The 20,043-nt window shown below is 36.5% G+C and overlaps 2 protein-coding genes across 2 annotated transcripts; both read right to left on the minus strand.

The window, feature by feature from the left end:
* Positions 1-4,571: 4,571 nt before the first annotated feature.
* LOC143564073 (tropinone reductase-like 3) lies at positions 4,572-7,374 on the minus strand. The gene is made up of 6 exons (XM_077051459.1): positions 7,192-7,374; positions 6,108-6,224; positions 5,897-6,031; positions 5,699-5,824; positions 4,950-5,051; positions 4,572-4,877 (listed from the first exon to the last, which is right to left on the minus strand). Exons 1-6 carry the CDS (start codon positions 7,336-7,338, stop codon positions 4,728-4,730), a joined length of 777 nt encoding a protein of 258 aa, XP_076907574.1. The 5' UTR covers positions 7,339-7,374; the 3' UTR covers positions 4,572-4,727.
* A 1,225-nt stretch (positions 7,375-8,599) lies between these two features.
* Positions 8,600-14,666, minus strand: LOC143564080 (EH domain-containing protein 1-like). The gene is made up of 16 exons (XM_077051464.1): positions 14,476-14,666; positions 14,290-14,369; positions 12,882-12,950; positions 12,725-12,782; positions 12,520-12,575; positions 12,399-12,441; positions 12,256-12,317; positions 12,033-12,158; positions 11,818-11,920; positions 11,666-11,715; positions 11,442-11,570; positions 11,107-11,358; positions 10,486-10,565; positions 9,782-9,908; positions 9,564-9,707; positions 8,600-8,923 (listed from the first exon to the last, which is right to left on the minus strand). Exons 1-16 carry the CDS (start codon positions 14,561-14,563, stop codon positions 8,738-8,740), a joined length of 1,653 nt encoding a protein of 550 aa, XP_076907579.1. The 5' UTR covers positions 14,564-14,666; the 3' UTR covers positions 8,600-8,737.
* Between the last annotated feature and the right edge of the window lie 5,377 nt (positions 14,667-20,043).

Consider the following 20,043-nt stretch of genomic DNA (forward strand, 5'->3'; position numbering starts at 1 on the left):
TGGAAAAATAAATCGGGGTAACCGCGCTTAATACCTATAAAAATTTTCAAGAAAAATCGCGAAATTTACCCTACCAGCGGAGAAAACGGCAGTGGCCGGGGCCACCCCCGGTCCCCATTGAACTTCGCCCCTGCGCTCGTCGCTTGTTCGGAAATTGCTCGCTCATTTTTTTGCTCGATTGTAAACGAGCTGTTCTGCTCGGTTTGGTTTGTAAACGAGCTAAGCAACGAACAAAGGTATGCTCGGTTCGGTTCAGCTCGAATATTTTAAATTTGTTTTATATATTATGAACAAATATATAAATACTAGTTTTAGAGCCCGTGTGACACACGCGACGCTCAAAAGAAATACTATTAAGCTACAAAATTAAATGATTAAATTTAAACTAATAAAACTATATTTTATCAAGTTAAATGGTTTTATAAGTACAAATTATATTTTCTAATTGAATATTCATATGAATACGTGGTGGACTGTTATACAGTTCCTTCGTAATCACAAAAAATACGCACATAGTGATTTTATAAGTTGTAATTATATTTTTTTAATAAAATAACAAATTCTAACAAAAGATGATAAAATGTTTCATTAATAATGACATAAAAAAACATCATATATAAAATTAGCATGAATAAAACACGCCTGTACTATAGTTTCGAAATAGATAGATGAAAACTCCATGGATCCATGGAGGTTGAATTAGAGTTGTCATTTTTACTTGAAACCCAACCCGAGAAAACCTGAGCCCGAACCAAAACTAACCTGACCCGAAAAAATCGAACCCGAGAAAAGGCCAACCAAACCGGAACCTAAGTAATCCGGGTTGGTTCTTGGGTTTGATGTCTAGGTTTTGGATCAACCTAAAAAACCTGAATAAACTATTTGTTTAAAAACATAATATTATTATTAGGTATGTACACGTATATGAAACACTCTACACATTTCACCTGTTCTTATTCCATGTATTATAGTTGATCGACTAATTATTGTTTAAAAACATAATGTTTATTTTACCCGGTTATGTTTATTTATTATTTAGTTATTTACATAAGGAACAAAAAAGTGTATGTTGCTTTAGTTTTCACGTTGTAGCTTTTATTTACTTTTTTTATTTACATTTTGTTTTGTTAGACACTCGAAACTCAAGTAACCCAACATGAAAAATACAAACTCAAACAACCTGAACCCGAAAAACTGCGACAAATTTGGGTTGGGTTTTGGTTCTAAATTTACAACTTTGAAAGCCGAAGAACCCGACCCGAGAAACCATAAACCCAAAAGACAAACTCGAAGCACCCCTAGGTTGAATAAATATATGAAAATAAAACTTTTATTCATTCAAAATGTATTTCCTATCATTTTAGACCCATATTTGATTTCATTAAAGATATAAATAATTTAATTATATTTACAGAAATACCTGCATATTTGTAATTTCTATAATTTAGGTATTTAGTTATTTAATTAAAAGATGAACCGATATGTTTTGATTACATTGACATAAATATGATTTTATTAAAAGTAGAAATTAATTTGAGCGGGAAATTGAGGTTAGGAATGAATCTCAAAGTGACACGTATCCTATTATTTTACTTTATTAGTATAGGTAGATATAGACAACAAATATAAAATATAAGTATTCAACTTTTTAAACTCATTTTAAACTTTTTCTATTCCGTCAATTTTATAATTTCATTTGTTCGATTCAAGTTCTCATAATATTGGAAGTTTTCATAAAAAATTTACAACTTATTACACGTTTATCTAAAAACTACTGGTTTGTTTACAAAATATATTATTTACAACCTTCAAATTTGTTTCTTATTAAAATTTTTAGAGTGGAATTTCCACCGGCTCGTTTCGATTTTCGCTCGGTTCGAATTTCAGCCGTTAGGTTCGGTTTGGTTGTAAACGAGCCAAGCAACGAGCAAGCATTCGCTTAGTTCTGCTCGGCTTGTGAACAGCCCTACACATGGCACACACCTCCCCTATAAAAGGTAGCCTAACCCAGTCTTGGAAACACAATATAGGCTCAACCTAGACCTCGGTCCCAAACCCCCGTTTAATGAATACAAATAAGACTGTCATTAGACAAAACTATCTTATATATGTTGCATAACGTTATATTAAACAACGGTGATAGAACATATGTTATTATGGACATTGGTTCATAAACGTCACGATTAAAATGGGTTAATAAACCAAGTACACGGGTGAGTTCCTACGATAACCAGAAAGAACGCGTCGAACGCCAAATGAAGATGCTTGAGGAACATTGTGCTTGTCACAAAAACAATTCAAGGATTATATCCAAAATTAATACTTTCTTCTACCTTTACAGCCTAGAAGGCATTCCTCCTGCAACCACAACCGTCTCACCAGTTATATATGAAGCTTCATCTGACGCCAAGTACACCAAGTGATTGATTCAATAAAAACAAACAAACAAGGTAATACATGTTAAGCATCAATGACATCATAATAGCATTTATGTTTGGTCAAGTTCAGCGCTATTTGTCGGAGTTAACGGCTAGAATAAATGCTTTTTACAAAGCCGTTCGTGGGTGGGCTTGGGCCGTCTCCTTTCTACGGCTCCCCTTAACCAGAGCAGCCACCGTCACCGGCATTGAACTTACCACTTCATGGCTTGTCTTCAGCACCAACGTCCCATTTTTTTTAAATGAGTTTGAAGGCGCGAACATTAAAATACCATGGTTGTGATTGGTCAACTTCAACCGTAATTGTCGGAAAGTTCTAGCCAGAGCAGCGACCAACACGAACATTGATCTTAACACTTCATGGGTCTTCTTCGGCAGCAATGTCTCTTTTTTTTAAGATGGTTATATGTTGGTTTGAAAGTTTTTGTTTTTTACAAGCCGAATAAAATGCGAAGAATGGACACCTCGCAACATGTAAGTGTTTATGAGAAATATTTTTGTCAAACATGATTGATTATATATTTTTTATAGATAGATTCATGTTTTAAATGCGATTAGTAAAATTATAGTATGTTACTATTTATTAAATCTTTTAATAAAATGTATTCAAGAGTTTTTTTTATGTATATTTATTTTTATTAACTTGAAAATTGAAATACTTATTTGAACCGATCTTGATTATAGGTTGTAGTACGTATAGTCGTATATAGCCTTCACCATCATAGATATGATCATATGAACAAGACAACAAGACTCATATGATTGGTATCTATAATCTAACTACAAAAATAGAAATATATGATCTTATAGAGAATATAACAATCAAAATAGGAAGCAAGAAATTAACATATGTTAACAAGCTTGGAGAAGTAGCCAATTTCTAGGGTGCAAACGAGCCGAGTCTATATATATATATATATATATATAATTTTTAAAAAAATATTTATATTCAGTAAACATACTTAATAAAGTAGATAAGCAAAATTACAATCGTAGCATGAAATATAAAATTACACTTACAAATTATACAAACTCCTTAAGTTTTATCCAAATCACATACGAACCCATATTGAAATATATTTTTTTGAAGTAACTATGTTTTTTTATAAAATTTATATCGAATTGTTCACAATAAAAAGTTAAGCGCAACTATGTATCTATATTTTTTTAAAAAGTTTTAACAATTAGAAGTTGTTAACGAAAAGTTAAATTATTAGTGAATTTAAATCTTAGAAAGAGAAAAAGTAAGAACAAATAGGATATGGGCATGTGATTTTGTTTAATAATAAACTAATTGTGAATTGAGTCGGTGTATCAAATGGTTTGTGACTTGGGATTGAACAACCTAAGACTCTAGCAATCCAACCAAATCCCCTAGTTGTAACAACCCTTCACATCGAGTACCTCAAAGACCAGCTGAAGCTCATCTAAGCTCCAACTCAGCCGTGACAATACCCGCTAACGTCACATCCTCTCTCTTAACCAGCTTGCATAATCCATCGGATTCAGAGATACACCGGGAACCATTATTACTATCCAAATTCTGCAAATATTCCTAAAGAGAGAATTTTACAGTCGAGGCATTGGTCTTCAAAACTAAACAGCCTTTTGGAACTGTGCCCAGTGCCGAAGCTTGGACGAGTTCGTCAGGCCAGACTCAAAATGTATTTAAAAACTCATAAATGAGGGGAGACTCAATTTTTTTTTGTCGAAAATAGATAAATTTACACTGTTGCGCAAAAATACATGGGGCCCAGACCCTCACTAAGCTTCGACATTTACAACCACCAAACTTTTATTTTCATTCCACGTTCATCCAACTAACCGAAAGAAATAAGTTTCGTCTTCAGATCTAGAATCACCCGAACATTCTTCAACTACCATGCAGTTCCTGACCGGTCTTAGAGGTCAAATATCTATATAGGCTCTACCTAAACCTCGGTCCCAAACCCCGTTCAACGCTTACAGAACCAGCGTGTAACATCCTGTTTTCTGAATATAAATAACATGTCTATTGATTGATTTTGTATTCTAGGAATGGTTTATACATGCACTGAACAAATCAAATGATCTTTGATAATTAAGAGGCCAAAAATTTCAGAGTTGATACTTGAGAGCGCAAAACCGACATTTTACCAAACTATCTTATACGGGTTGTATAACGTTATAGAAAACTAACAACATATCACATAAACTTGTGGTTCTCACAAACACAATGCATGGATTATATCCAAACTCAATACTTCCTTTATTCTACCTTATGCTTCTTGCATAGTTTCAACAGAAGAACTACAGCCTAGAAGTCATTCCTCCGGCAACCACAATCGTCTCACCGGTTATATACGAAGCTTCATCAGACGCCAAGAAAGCGGTGGCTGCTGCCATATCCTCCGGCGTCCCAAGCCTCTTCAATGGCGTCTTTTCTAAGACCGAGTTCCTCTGACAACACAAACCAATGTAATTAACTAGTTTCATAATATCCAAAATATGAACTATGATTAGGACACTTACTATAATATCGTTATCAGTGAGGAAACTTGCAAAGTGTGTGGGTACGGTCCCTGGTGCAACACAGTTCACGCGTGTATGTGGGGCCATCTCAGTAGCAAGCGCCTACACCAAGCGCACAAATCAATAAAAACAAAGAAGATAATGTTAAGCATCAATAGGGGTGCAAACGAGCCACGCTGCTCGCGAGCCACTCGAGATCAGCTCATGAAAAAGCTCGATTGAGCCGAGCTTAAACGAGCCCGAGCCCGAGCTCAAGCCTAAAAGAAAGCTCGTTTAATAACCGAGCCCGAGCTTCACTTATCGAGCTCAAGCGGCTCAAGAGCCTAAACGAGCCTGTCATTTATATATCTTTTATAAATATATATATATATATATATATATATATATATATTAGTATATACATATATATTTTATAATTATTAATTAATATATATATATATATATATAATTTTATGAAAAAAATAACTAAATAACATATGTTATTTTATATATAAAGTTATAATGAAAATAAATATACAAAAATAATTATAAATATATAAAATTAATAAATATATATTAAACGAGCCGAGCCCGAGCCGAGCTCTAGGTTGAAAAACTACGAAACGAGCCGAGCTCGAGCTTTATAAATAAAGATCAAAACGAACCGAGCTCGAGCTCAAGCTCCGTATAAGTTAAACGAGCCGAGCTCGGGGCTCGGCTCGTTTGCACCCTATCAATGACAAACAATCATAGTACTAATTATTATATACCTTGGTAAGACCAAGAAGAGTGGTCTTGGTGACACCATACATGGCCATGGCGGGCGGAGGTTGGTAAGCACTTATAGAAGATATGAAAACAATAGACGAGCCTTTGGTTAAGTGCGGGGACGCATCCTACCAAATCATTTCAAATATTCAAAACAAAACTTAAAGAACATAACACCTTAATAAAAAGTAATTTATTACCTTAAGAAGCAATATAGAGGTTTTGACATTGACTTCCCAAAGCTTGTCAAGGGCCGACTCCTCGGTGTCGAGAATGGCGTTAACCGACGGGTTTGCAGCGGCATTGGACACTACTACATCTATTTTCCCATATTTCTGTGTCCACAAAGGTAAACATTATTACACATAACCGGCTTATAATTATCTACTTAATGGGCAAAACCATTCTCACCTGAACCGTTTGTTCAATGAGATTCTTTCTTTGTTGAGCATTAGAAACATGGCATACTAACCCTAACACTTCTATTCCTTGTGCTTTGAGCTTTTTCACCGCCTCGTCGACGTTTCTCTGAAATTGATTACATGTTTGAAGTCAAATCTAACATTAGCATTTTGGCTGATATGTATGTATGAAAACTGAAAAGGTAGGGGTGTGCATGGTGCAGTTCGGTGCAGTTTTAGGCTAAAACCAAACCGAAAACCAAAACTTTGGTGTTTGGATTTTTAAAACAGTCCAGTTTTGGTTTGGTTTCGGTCTTTTCAGTTTTTGCAATTTTAGGTTGAAAATTTAGGCCGAAAATAATGAAATTAGGTATAAATAATTTTGTTAATCGCTAACTAATAGACTATTATTCATTTGGTCAAAAATATATTAGTTGCATATTTATTAAATTCTTATAAATTACTTAAAATCATCATCATCGTACTCAGTAAATCCCACCAATAGCAAAGCTATGGTAGGGTATGAGAAGGGTAAGATGTAGACAGCTTTACCTCTACCCCCGGCTCGATAGTAGTTTTGCATCAAGTCTTGGACATAAGGCACATAACACTCAACCATCCGGACACCGACTGATTGGTGCATGTACCTTTGTCTTTCGACCATCAACGCCACCACATGATGCCTGATTAACCTTTCGCCACTTTTAACGTTATTTTCACGAAATTAGTAAAACAACGTGAAAATTAGTGCATTTTCACTTTTGCCCACTCGAGAGCCCACACATAAAATACAATATATGCACGCACAATATAAAAATATAAAAATCTAGTAATTCGGTTCGTTTTTTATTACATGCAAAATCAAACCGTTTTGTTTCGGTCTGATTTTTTCGGTAACCTGGTTGAATAAATTCAAGAAATGAATATATCATATTTTACTGGTTCACTAAATTGATACCATCAATTCAGATCACAAGATTATAATAACAACTAATGTTTTGTTGAGAAAATGCCTAAATGAGTATTAATTATTTATAAACTTAATTTCAGCAATAATAATAATAATAATAATAATAAATCTATGAAAATATAACCTGTCTGCGAGAAGAGATGACAACAGAGGCGCCTTCAAGGCCGAGTCGCTGGGCAATACTGAAGCCTATGCCTTGAGTTGAAGCTGTAATGATCGCCACTTTACCCTCAAATCTTCTACCAATTTTTGATTTTGATGATTTATCCATTGTTATGTTATAATAATCTTCCACCGATGTTGTTGTTGGGGTTGATTTATCAAGTTAATCGGCACTTGAGAGTTGAGATTTATGCTGGTAGTATATCCTTTCACGGCATTTCTTTTCCTTTTGTAGCCGGCCGCTAAACATATTATTATTATTATTATTATTATTATTATTATTATTATTACCTTTGTTTTAATTCAATACTGCTCGGTAGAATCGAGTTTGGCTTGTTTAAGTTATACTTGTACACAGCTTGAGCTCAGCTCTTTTTGAGTTTTATTCTCAAAGCTTGAGTTCGGTTCGTGAATAGATTTTCAAGCTCACTCGACTAGGAATCGGGCTCAGCTTGTTTGCTATTTATTAATTGTTTTTTATATGATTATAATTATTTTAATATTTTTTATTATTATTATTTTATTTAGTTATTTTTGTTTAATTTTTTATAACATTATATATACTAATTAATAATTTTTTAAATACATATTTTAAAAATTATATAAATGACAGCCTCGTTTAGGCTCGCGAACCGGCTCGGGCTTGATAAGTGAAGCTTGGGTTCATGTTCGTTTATCAAACGAGCTTACTTTTAGGATCGAGTAAGCTCGGCTCGATCGAGCTTTTAACGAGCTGATCTCGAGTAGCTCGCGAGCGGCTCGGCCCGTTTGCATATCTAGTTAAAATTTCAAAGACGAGATGTTAACCGTCACTGATTTTGACGCTCTAGGTCTGACAATTTCAAAAACACCATCAATGAAGAACATTGACTACTCTTGAGTCAGGTTTCAAATTTAAGACCTCAAAGACCTTAAGCCTAAACTATCATCCACATGTCATTGCACCAAAAGGCGAATCACACTTCAATTTCAATTTAACTGCCGAAATTACTAACTCTGATTTTATGTATAAAGTTATTGAAACCATAAAATTAAATGGTTCAACTCGTTAAAACCTCAAAGTTTAAGCTCACTAAAATACCTCCATATGTTTATATCTTTCAGATAAGTTGCAGTATATGTCCAAAAATATATACAAACATCAAGAAAAAAAATCAGTTTATTCAACTGCTATTTGCTTCAAATCTGATTAACAATCTTTGGTGTCAAAAATATATAAAGTTTATTTGAAATTTCAGCCCGCAGTGACCCAGTCGAAACATGCTCTAAGCATTCATCGAACCCCGACCCACCTTATAACCAACCATGAGCAAGATTATTTAATTTCTCGTCGTACTTGCAACTCCCAACGAAGAAAAGGGACAAACTTTAAACATTCCAATAAACAAACGTCTTTTTTCCGATACAATGAACTGAAAATAAAAGTACCCAGTAAACAGTAAGCTATTTGCAGGGTATGAAATGAATAGAAAACACAATGGATAAGAAATCCACCATTAAACCGATTTTTATTCATAAGGATTTCTAAAGTTCTTTAGGAGGTCTGGAATGTCATATCCGAGCATTTCATCGACAGCCTGAATCATCTTTGGCTTCAACTTCTCAAACTTATCGATGTTGTATGCACCAAGAACTTGCCTAAAATGCTCAACATCCGGAAAATCACCCGCCGGTAGATGAAACTCCTTTTGGACCTGTGTTATACAAGTTCAAATACAAAAATTATCAACATTAATAACAGAAAGGTATTACTCTATAAAATAGTAACCAAGTTTTGAAATTATTCTAATTAGGTCACTCATAAAATCTTTTGTTTCAATTAAGTCACTAAAGTTTCTTTTTTGTTCTAATCATAGATATTTTACCTGGATAGCAGGTTTTATAGGTTTTTTTTATTTTTAAATGGTTTACATTTCAAAATATTTTTTATAAAAGTGAAAAATTTAGTAAAGTTGAGAAAAAAAATTAATTGTGGAATTTTTATTTTATTTTATTTTTTTGCAATTTTTTAGTTTTTTTTTTTTTTTTTTGCAATTTTACAGATTTTTTTTGGAATTTTCGGAATTTAATAATTGTTTTTTTCACTTTTTCAAAAAATATTTTGCAATGTCAAACTATTTAAAAATAAAAAAATAAAAACCTACAAAACCTACTATCCATGTAAAATATCTAGGATTAGAACAAAAAGGAAATTTTAGTGACCTAACTGGAACAAAAAGATTTTACGAGTGACCTGATTAGAACAATTTCAAAACTTGGTTAATATTCTATAGAGTAATCCTAACAGAAAAGAAATGCTTAATTTGTCTATAACTATTTTAAAAGAATAAAAACCTTGGCAAAAACATCTTCAAGATTGTTTATGAGCTTCTGTTGAGCTTTAGATTTACCCATCATCGCAGGCATCTCTTTTTTCAACTGGCTGATTATGTACGCGTGAATCTTTGCAGCTCGAGCACGTTTAACAAATTCATTGATCTGCAAACCAATTCATGAAGTTAGATTTTCAACAAAAAATAATATAGTGAAATTATGGTACAAGGTAAACATACTTGACGATCACAAGCCTTCTTTGGAATGTCCATCAAGTCAACAAGGAGGTCATCCTGTTCTTTTTCAAAAAGCTCCTTGCCCATGGAATCAAGTGATTCTTCTTTCATCGGTTTGTCATTAAATGATCTGTTCACATCATTTCAAACATATTGAAAACAAAAACTCACCTTTATTACCAAACATGGGGTGCTTAGAATATAGACAGAATTACAAATTTTGTTCTTTAAATATACGCGATTTATGGATCAGGTCCTTTAAAAAGTTTATTTTCGGGCAGTGTCCTTTATATGAGAAAATACATTCGTTTTTTGTCCTTTACACTAACTGTCATCCAAAAACTCAGTTAAATCCAAACATGCCAAGACGTAACGAGGTTTTTGTTTAAAATATTTTATTTAGTTTCTTTTTCTAATAATATATTTAATTTGTTTTTTAATTATAAATACTTAAATAGTATGCGTAAAAAGACTTAAATGCCCTCACATGCCAAGACTTAACGGGGATTTTGGATGCCAGTTAGTCAAAAGGACGAAAATCAAACAAACATGGCATGTAAAGGACACCACCTGCAAATAAACTTTTTAAAGGACCTGATCCATAAATTGCATACGTTTAAAGGACAAAATTTGTAATTTTGTCTAGAATACATGAAGAAAGCGATGATTAGCAAGTAAATAGAGCATGAAATGGAAGAAATGTGTACCCAACATAAACGCGTGTCACTTCAGGTGTGTTGAGTACTTTTCCAAGTGACCACATCAATGCTCCATACACTCGCATCAGCTTCAAGGAACAAACATGTTAATATGTTATATACATTTAGGGGTGCAAACAGAGATTGGCTCGTTAAAAAGCTCGATCGAACCGAGCTTAATCGAGCATGAGCTCGAGCCTAAAACTAAGCTCGTTTAATAAACGAGCCCGAGCCCGAGCTTCACTTATCAAGCTCAAGCAGGCTCGCGAACCTAAACAAGCCGGTCATTTATATAATTTTTTAAAATATATTATTAAGAATTATTAATTAATATATATAATGTTATGAAAAAATAAATAAAAATAACAAAACAATATATGTTATTTTATACATAAAATTGTAATTAAAAAAATATACAAAAATAATTATAATTATATAAAAAATAGTTAGAGCTCGAGCTTGAAAATCTACTCACGAGCCGAGCTGGAGCCTTGAAAATAGAGCTCGAAACGAGCCGAGCTCGAGCCTAGTCGAGCTCGGGCTCGGCTCGTTTGCACCCCTAGACGTAATTTGCATCAACTGATTAGCATGTAAGGTCCAAAAATAGCAAATTCGCATTTTATATCTTACTTGTTGCGTATCAACTTGATCAGCCTTGTTAAGAACAACACGGATCTTATCATCTTGACCATGTAACGAAGATATCACACGCTTGAACTCATCGCTTATGTCTAGTTTGTGAGGGTCAAACAGAAGAAGAATAAGATCACATTTTTCTGCAAACCACTTTATCACCCCGGTGAAGTCATAGCTTCTTTGTGTGCGCTGCTTCTCTCCAGACAAAACTCCGGGAGTGTCAACAAAGGTGATATGCTCCAGAAGCTAGACATACATAATCATATTGGTTAAGCTGGTAAATACATTTGAATACCATGATGGTTGTGAAACCTAAATTATGAGCTTACCGGATGTGGCATTTGAGAACACTCAAATTTTGAAAGAAATGCCCCACCAAAAGTAGTGAGAGAATTAAACGGCATATCCGCCTGTACAGCAATAGTGTTTCCAGGTACACTTCTCTCATCAGGTCCTCCCTATACAACAAGCACAAGTAAAACATACAAATCATAAAGCACCACACAAGCATACAACATATCCCAACAACTATACAATAAAATGATGATATTACCATAACAACAATAAATCGGTCTGTCGTGGGTTCTGGTCCAATGTGAGCTCCTGTTCATGTAAAAGAAATTACGAAGCTTATGTTGACCTATTTGTTCAAAAAAGTTGTGCACAGGATAATTCCACACTAATAATTTATAAATACTAACTCACCCGAGTAGTTGCTTTTGAGAAGATGCTTAATAAATGTTGTCTTCCCGGTTGAGTACTGACCCAAAAGCATTACCATAGGTTTTGCATCGAAGTCAGTATTTGTCTACATATGATGATAACACGCTTAAAACATAGTGGCAAAGACTATAAAGTTGCAAGGCAAAGAAAAACATGATCGTAAATGGAAAAAAAAAAAAAAAATGAAGGTGTCTCACCAGTAGAGGAGATGCAAAATCATTGTAACGATAAGCAACTTCCAAAGGCTTAAGTTTTTCGTTGTACAATCTCTTCAGCCCATCGACTATAGATGTGACTTTACCAAGAGATGAGCTACCAGATGTCTGAGACGGAAAATAAGTTTCCTTATAAAAAACATGCTAATGGAACTAAAAGAGAACAATGAAACAATTGAAAACTTCATGCAATAACTTGAAGTACCTTCTTAGTAAGTCTTGAAGTATATAAACTCTTTGATGGTGCATGCTGCACTGCCAAAACACCTTCATAACATTGAACCGACTAAGATAACAAGAAAAAACACTTCATAAAATTTTACAACATAAGTGCGAGTGGAAACCAACCGTTTGTTTCAGGGACACCATTGTGTCTTGAACCGTTATGCTTCTAGAAGTGAAAGAAAAAACCATCAATATAAGAGGGAGTTTTGTAACATGAATGATAAGTATCGATATGGATGCTTACCGCCAAAAGCAAATCCAAACCTTCCATCAACGGAGGTTCTAGAAACTCCACATCATCTACCAAAAAACAAAAGATGATATGAAACATCCAAATTATAACATCAATAATGCATTTCACCATCTATTTGCCGGTATAGATAAATATACTCTAACAAAGAAGTTCAACTCAACAATTACTATCAAATGAGTAAAACTAACAAGCATACCTATGTTTTTCAGTGCATCTGCATTTACATCATGTCCAGCTTGTGCGAGAGATAACAACTAATGTCAATGAAAAAAATAACATCAAACGATAAGATCTAGACAGGACAACAACATCAAGATCTAAAAAAATAAGAAAAGGGAATTAGTTAGGTTTACCTGCAAAGCAATGATGAACTCTTTAAAACCTAAAAATCCTTGACGCTTAGAATCCGCAATCGCCCAAACCTTCAAAAGGCACAATAACTATGAGCTGAGAACACATGTTGGACTATGAAAACATATAGATATAGCGGAATTTAGGGGAAATCAACCAAAACATCTATTCTAGGGGTCTGCACAAAACCGAAAAAACCGAACCGAAACAAAAAAAAAAAAAAAAAAAAAAAACAGTTTAGAAAACGACGGTTCGGTTTTGAACTTTAGCAAAAACCGAAATATTGGTTTTGGTTCGGTTTTGTATTTTGTTAAGAACCGAAAATACCAAACCTAACCGAACCGAAATAACCAAAAAAATTGAAATAACCATAAATCTTAACCGTAACCGTTAAAACAGAATATACCGATGGCTATTTGTTTAGTTTTAACATAAGACTAATAACAAATATATTTGGTTTCTACATATAGTTAATAACTAATAATACTAGTACTTTTAGTTTTGGTTTTGATTTTTGATTTATAATGTATCTTTTATTAGCTTTTAAAATTTGAAGTCTAAATATTCAATATTCTATTAATCATTAGTTTAAAGAGGAAAAATATCATGCCCAATTTCAATATCTTGGGTCTAGTTCTTTTTTTCCCAAAATGTTTTGGCTCGATTAGCAAAACCGAAACCGAACGGTTTTAAAAATCATAAAACCGAAAGTTTGGAATTTGGTTTGGTTTTAGTCAAAAAATGCACCACGCACACCCCTAATCTATTCAATAGAACTTCACAGCACAATTCATACATCAGGTAAATAAAGATATAGTGGAAATTTAACATACAAATCAAATTAACGTGCTAACTGCGAGAATCAAGTAGTGTAATTATATATACAACGTAGTGTAATTATATAATTACACCATAGTGTAATTACACTATACTATTATTGATACGTGCCACGTAACCCAATCCGTCCCTACGATGACCCACGTTCCCTACAAACTTCATACATGTTTTCATGCATGGTTTCTTTTCTCTTTTATGCTAGTAGTGGGTAGTTTAGATTAATAGAAGTTTTCTTTAGTACGTGCATGTGTTTGATAACTTCTTGTTGGTTATTTACCTTTTGATGTAAGCCTATAAAAGGCATGGCAAGTTTAGAATTAAATTAAGAAGAAAATTAGTAAAGTTTTATTGTCTCTTTCTCTCTAATGTTTCTTGGAGTCTAACCCGCTGAAAGGGTCATATCTTGGGAGACCGCCGATCTCGAATCCGGCTTCTATCAATTATTACACGATGTTGTGTATATAATTACACTACTTGATTCTCACAGTTAACACGTTAATTTAATTTGTATTTGATCCAAACCCTAAAGGTAAATACAGAAATGAATAAAGTAAAAGTAAAGCTCTAATTGACCTGCTTAAGGTGATGTTTTTCGATATTCGATTTAGCGAAGAATACGGTGGCATCGTCCCCTGTTATCCTACCATCACCATCTACACCACCAAAACAAACAAACAAACACAATTATACTACAATTAGTAATTTATTAAATCTGAACCCTAAAATACCGATTTAAATCAATTAGAATGAAATTAAGACCTGAATCTGCATAGTTGAACCATTGTTGATAGATCTTTTGATGAGCTTTGGAGCAAGAGCCGATGGCAGCTGATGAATCAGTCACCATTTCAATTTGAATTTGATTTTGTGTTATGGATTATTTGGTTTCGGGTTTTATTTATTTAGGAACAAACATTTGATTTTATTTTATTTGATTAGGGGTTTTGAATTTTTGAAATTGCGCATTGTGCGCTTTTTGTTTTGAAATAAACAGACCATCGATACGACGCCGTACTCACTTTCACTCATGTGATTAAATTGTTTTCTAAATATAACTGTTTTTAATAAATAAAATGTTTTTTATAAAGATCGTCAAGTTATTTTGTACGGGGTGATCTAATGACAAAAGGTCATGAATGAACCCCTTAAAACGCCTCCAAGTTATCTCCGGTTTCGGGGAAACCCACACGCACACTCTCAGGATTGAACTGGATCTCAGTATTTTTTCATTGAGTCACTTATGTTCCCTCAAAGTATTGTAAGTAGGGATTGAACTTGAATCTCCATTAAAAAACTCAAACTTTCTATCACTACACCGCATTGGAATGGCAAGTTTCCTTACCTCTTGGTTAAATTTTAGTGATAATCTAGATAGAATATATAAAATGTTACACATTTTTAATTGTTTAGGTTATAGGTTGTGATTAAAGTCATCACCAAGATTTATCCTATCACATCGTGTCATATGGCGCTGACGAGTCCTAACCCTTCACCCCTTGTCGCTCGCGCCACTGTCTGCTTGAGCCCGTTGTGGTCCGCTAGCCACCGGCCCCTTCACTTTTTGCCTATCGCATTCGTTAGCCGGCTCGCGTGTGACAGTCGTTGCTTCGCTCGCACCATCCCGGTGCAGTGTTCGCCATCCTGATGGCTCACGCCACCCGTTAGTAGTGAAGATTAAAACTTCAGTTTTGATGTAAAACTTTTTAAAACTTTCACCATGTTGCCTGAACATTAAATGATAAAACATTAGTTTTTTTTTTCTTTTTTAACGACGAATGAACTGTACCTCTACTAATTTATTTCGAACTACTTACATATGAGTTGCCATGATCGCCATAACTCATTAGATTAATCATAATCAAGTACTAAGTTTGCATAAGCCTTAGAGTTTTGACTAATGTGAAGCAACAATCATTTTCTAATACTTTTAAAACGGATATAATACCGAAGTATTCAAAAAAACTTGATGTATTAAAGTAAAGAGCGGCATAACATTTAAAATTGAATAGGATTGTTATAGCCTATTATTATTAACAAGGCTACTTGATATTCATTATTATTTTGAAATGAAATACTATGGAACGTAGAATTTGAATGGTCGACTAGCGCCTCATGACATGTCAATTGTCAAGCGAGTGGTGCCCACACTGCAATTAAAATATATTATGAAATAGGCTAGTGAAATAATTTATCACTATGTGTTTATTGTTTATTTTGAAATTGAAATTCCCATAAAAGGAATAATAATTGACTCAACATTGTTGATGCAACTACTTTTGACAAGTGGCCTAAGAAATGAGCCAGATTTGTATGGGACTAATTAAGATTTGAAATTTATAACATTTATGTCATGGACCAACTATTATTATTCATGTTTACTACATAAATAATGAATCAAGAAATTAAAAGAGTTTTGGGATGAATTATGATTTCTATACATAAAATGCATCTCCAAATGCAAAGCCTAAAAAGTACACACACACTCAATGAGTCAATGGTTGACTACCACAATCAGAAGTCCTATCCATTTTCTAAATAAATAAATAATTATTTAAATAATTACTTTTTTTCTATGTATGTGCTTGTGAAATAGTTAGTTTTTGCTAGCTGAGGAGGTATGTACCCGTCTCAACACCGAGTGAGGCGGGTCAACCCACAAGATATAGACAAGGGGCTTGAAATGTCACAAAGCCAAAACCTATGCGCATGGCGCATATCACATATGCTCAGGCATCATATGCCCAGGCACCACACATGCTCAGGCATCATATGCCCAGGCACACATATGCTCGCGCATCACATATGCTCACGCATATCACATATGCGCGCGGCGCATCAGCGCGCGGCGCATATCACATGCTCGTGCATATCACATCTGCGCATGAAACATCTGCGCGTGAGAATAAAGAGAAGACCTCGCGCATCCTCAGGATTGGCCCATATCACACATGCACATAATCAACCTCGTCCTTATCCAAATCAGGATTAGGGCAACCTTGATTGTGCACGTCAGACAACCTTCCAGAAGGTATCTTTTTAAGGAATAAGAATATGCTGATGTTGACAGCTGCCAAATGAAAGGTGGACAACTCAGCATAATCCATGTGCTACCACGTGATTATAACCAATGAGAAAGCACCAGGTGTCCCAGAGGACACGTGGCGCAGAGCAATTGGAGGAGGCCAACAAGGCTGAGCCCAATCAGTGGAAACCCTAGCACTATAAATACAGCATCAACTCCACAAGGAGGGACACTCAATCATTCACAGTTACAGACAATAACACACATTCATTCACATTCAAGCATATTCAATTACATTCACTCACAGACAGTCATAGTCAGTTACTTTCTCAATCACAGAAATCTACAGAGTATTCAGCTATTAAGCAATACTCTCCAGATTTCCTTACTCTCACAACATTATCTTCTCCTACAGATACTTATTCTCACACCGGAGGGTTACCCCAAAGAGGACCCCTCTGTCCCTTTCTGAGGGGTAAGTTAACGGTGCTGTTCATTTTGTAGGTGGAAGAACCCAGATCCAGAAAAACCATCGGTGAAGAATCATAATCACACCCGAGGAAAGTAGATCGTCTACCAGTGAGTCGATCCACGTCTCTTCATTGGCGCCATCCACTGTTACAACGGCAATCAGATCTCATCAGATCTATATATAAAAACAAAAATCACCATGGTTTCTGGCGTTCATAACGTTGATCAAGTTCTGGAGGATATTGAACGTGAGGACGTTAATGAGGGACAACAGTTTCTGAGGGGGCCGCGTGATTCTACGCGCACCACCAGTAACCGTCCCTTCATCACAACTCTTCACGGCCAGACTGAAACTCCTCCAGACGATCTCACGTTACAAAATCTTGCCGGCGCAAAACAAAAGGGACCAATGGGTCCAGAAGATGAAACAAATGATCCTAAAGAATGGCTCATAAACGAGCAGCGGCGCCTAATGGACAAGTACAATGAGATGGTCAAGCAGAAAAAGCTAGCCGACTTAACACAAAGGCAAGCGCTTGATAAGCAAACTGTTCATGCAACAAAAAGGTCGCGCGCGCCGGAAGAAGGACATTCTGTTCACACTGCACACACTGAGTTCAGTGATGAAGAAGTGCATAGCATGAGGAAGACGCGGGATACTCATGCAGGAGGCTCACAGCTCCGCGCGCCTGTGAACATGGCGCCTGGAGCCAGAGCCGATCTGGATCTGCACATGCCGTATAGCCCACCAGTCAGAGGGCAAGTGGACGTAACCACACCGTACAGACCAGCCATCTTGGTGAAACACTCAAAGTTCACTGCGCGCATCGCGCAGGCTCCCATCCAGCACAAAACCAAGATGCCAAGTGGTTTGGGCAAGTATGACGGCACAACAGATCCAGACGATTTCTTGCAAGGTTTCTACAACACGGGAAACCTAGAGAGCTGGACGATGCCAACATGGTGTCATATGTTTGCTCGCTGCCTCACGGGCGCGGCGCGGGTCTGGTTCGAGAGCTTGCCGACTGGGCAAATTGATGGGTTCGAGGAACTATTAGAAAAGTTCCAAGCCCACTTCGTGCAGCAGCGCAGACACACGTGCGATCCTGATGACATCATGCACTGCGTGCGCAGGAATGATGAAACGATTGAAGACTACATCACTCGTTTCAATCAGGAGTCTCTGGCAATCGGAGGTATAACCGAACAACTCCTGCGCGTGGCCTTTATACAAGGCGCGCGCAGTGATCAACTCCGCCGAGCTCTCGTAAGTCGAGATGGCATGCCCACCACGTGGGCCAAGTTAATAGAAGCATCGCGAGTTTTCGCGAGGAATGAAAAACAAATTGCCCAAGATAGGGCAAGAGAAAGAGCGCATCAAGCTGACTCACCGCGCAGCAAAGAAAAACGGGGCAAGCAGAACTCCGTATGGTCCAGGTTGCAACCAACCAGTTTTTCTTCCGCAGAAAAACAGGCGCAACCAAACTCACCCCAGCCCCAAAAAGATGTTCGTAATCGCGGGGAGGGTGACAGGAGGGAGGGCGGCAGAGATCCGAGCAGACCTCTGCCAAGAATATGGACTCCCCTCATTAAAACGCCTTCACAGGTGTTAAGAACTGAGAACGTCCAGTTCAAAAGCCCCAAGCCACTACACTACAAGGGACCATCAGATAGTGGCAAGTACTGTGAGTTTCACAAATCCACTGGACACAACACCGATGCATGCCATCATTTGAAGGATGCAATTGAGAAGGATGTGAAATCAGGCAAGCTGGCTCACCTGGTAAAAAACTCAAGACCAGAAAATGAACAACCAGAAGGAGCCTCTGCCAGCAAAAAGTACAAAAGAATCTGTGTAGCTGAGGGAGGAAGGCAAGGGCAAACGTCAAGAAAAAGAAGCGCGCAAATCCAAGGAGATTGGCGCGAGCAACAAGTAATCTTCCCAAGAATCAGGGGAGGCCCTTCAATTAGCAGTCCTCTGGTTATCACTACACACATTGCTCATTACGAAGTGTCAAAAGTCCTGGTAGACACTGGCAGCGAATCAGACATAATGTATGAGCAATGTTTCAGGAAACTGGATCCGGCAGACCAAGCAAGGCTTGAAATTGTGAATGCGCCGATCTCTGGTGTTTCCAATGAAATCATCCATCCCCTAGGTCAAATACAATTTGAGCTAACTATGGGGGATGAGAAACACAAGCGAGCCGAAGTTGTTAACTTCTTGGTCTTGCCCACCACTTCTTGCCACAATATGATCTTGGGTAGGGGAACGATTGCCCAATTCAACGCCATACCGTCGCCAGCGCACGGCGCGTTGGGGTTCCCAACACCAACAGGTGTAACTTTTGTATACCGAGATCATTTGTGCGCAGTAACAAGTACTCCGCGGGAGGGGAGAATGAAAATTCCAATGGCAGAAAACGCGCCAGAGGAATGGATTCTCAACCCGAAATTCCCGGAGCAAAAAATCACAATTGGCGCTACGTTATCAGACGATACGAGGCTGAGAATGAAAAGGTTGCTCACAGCATATATGTCGGTCTTCGCGTGGCAACACTCTGATATGACTGGGGTTCCGCGCGACCTGGCGCAGCATTCTCTAAACACCTTCAAGTCTGTAGAGCCAATTGCTCAAAAGAAGAGAATCATGGGGGATGAAAAGGCGAGGGCCATGAATGAGCAGGTTGAGGATCTACTGCGCGCAAACATCATCCGCCCGATACGATACCAGACGTGGGTAGCCAATCCTGTGATGGTAAAGAAAAGTAACGGGTCGTGGAGGATGTGCATTGACTTCAAGAACCTCAACAAAGCGTGCCCAAAGGATTGTT

This window comes from Bidens hawaiensis, unplaced genomic scaffold (assembly GCF_021521415.1).
Source record: "Bidens hawaiensis isolate Kalapana, Puna unplaced genomic scaffold, B.hawaiensis_p1.1 tig00021713_1, whole genome shotgun sequence".
In the NCBI taxonomy this organism is placed as follows: domain Eukaryota; kingdom Viridiplantae; phylum Streptophyta; class Magnoliopsida; order Asterales; family Asteraceae; genus Bidens; species Bidens hawaiensis.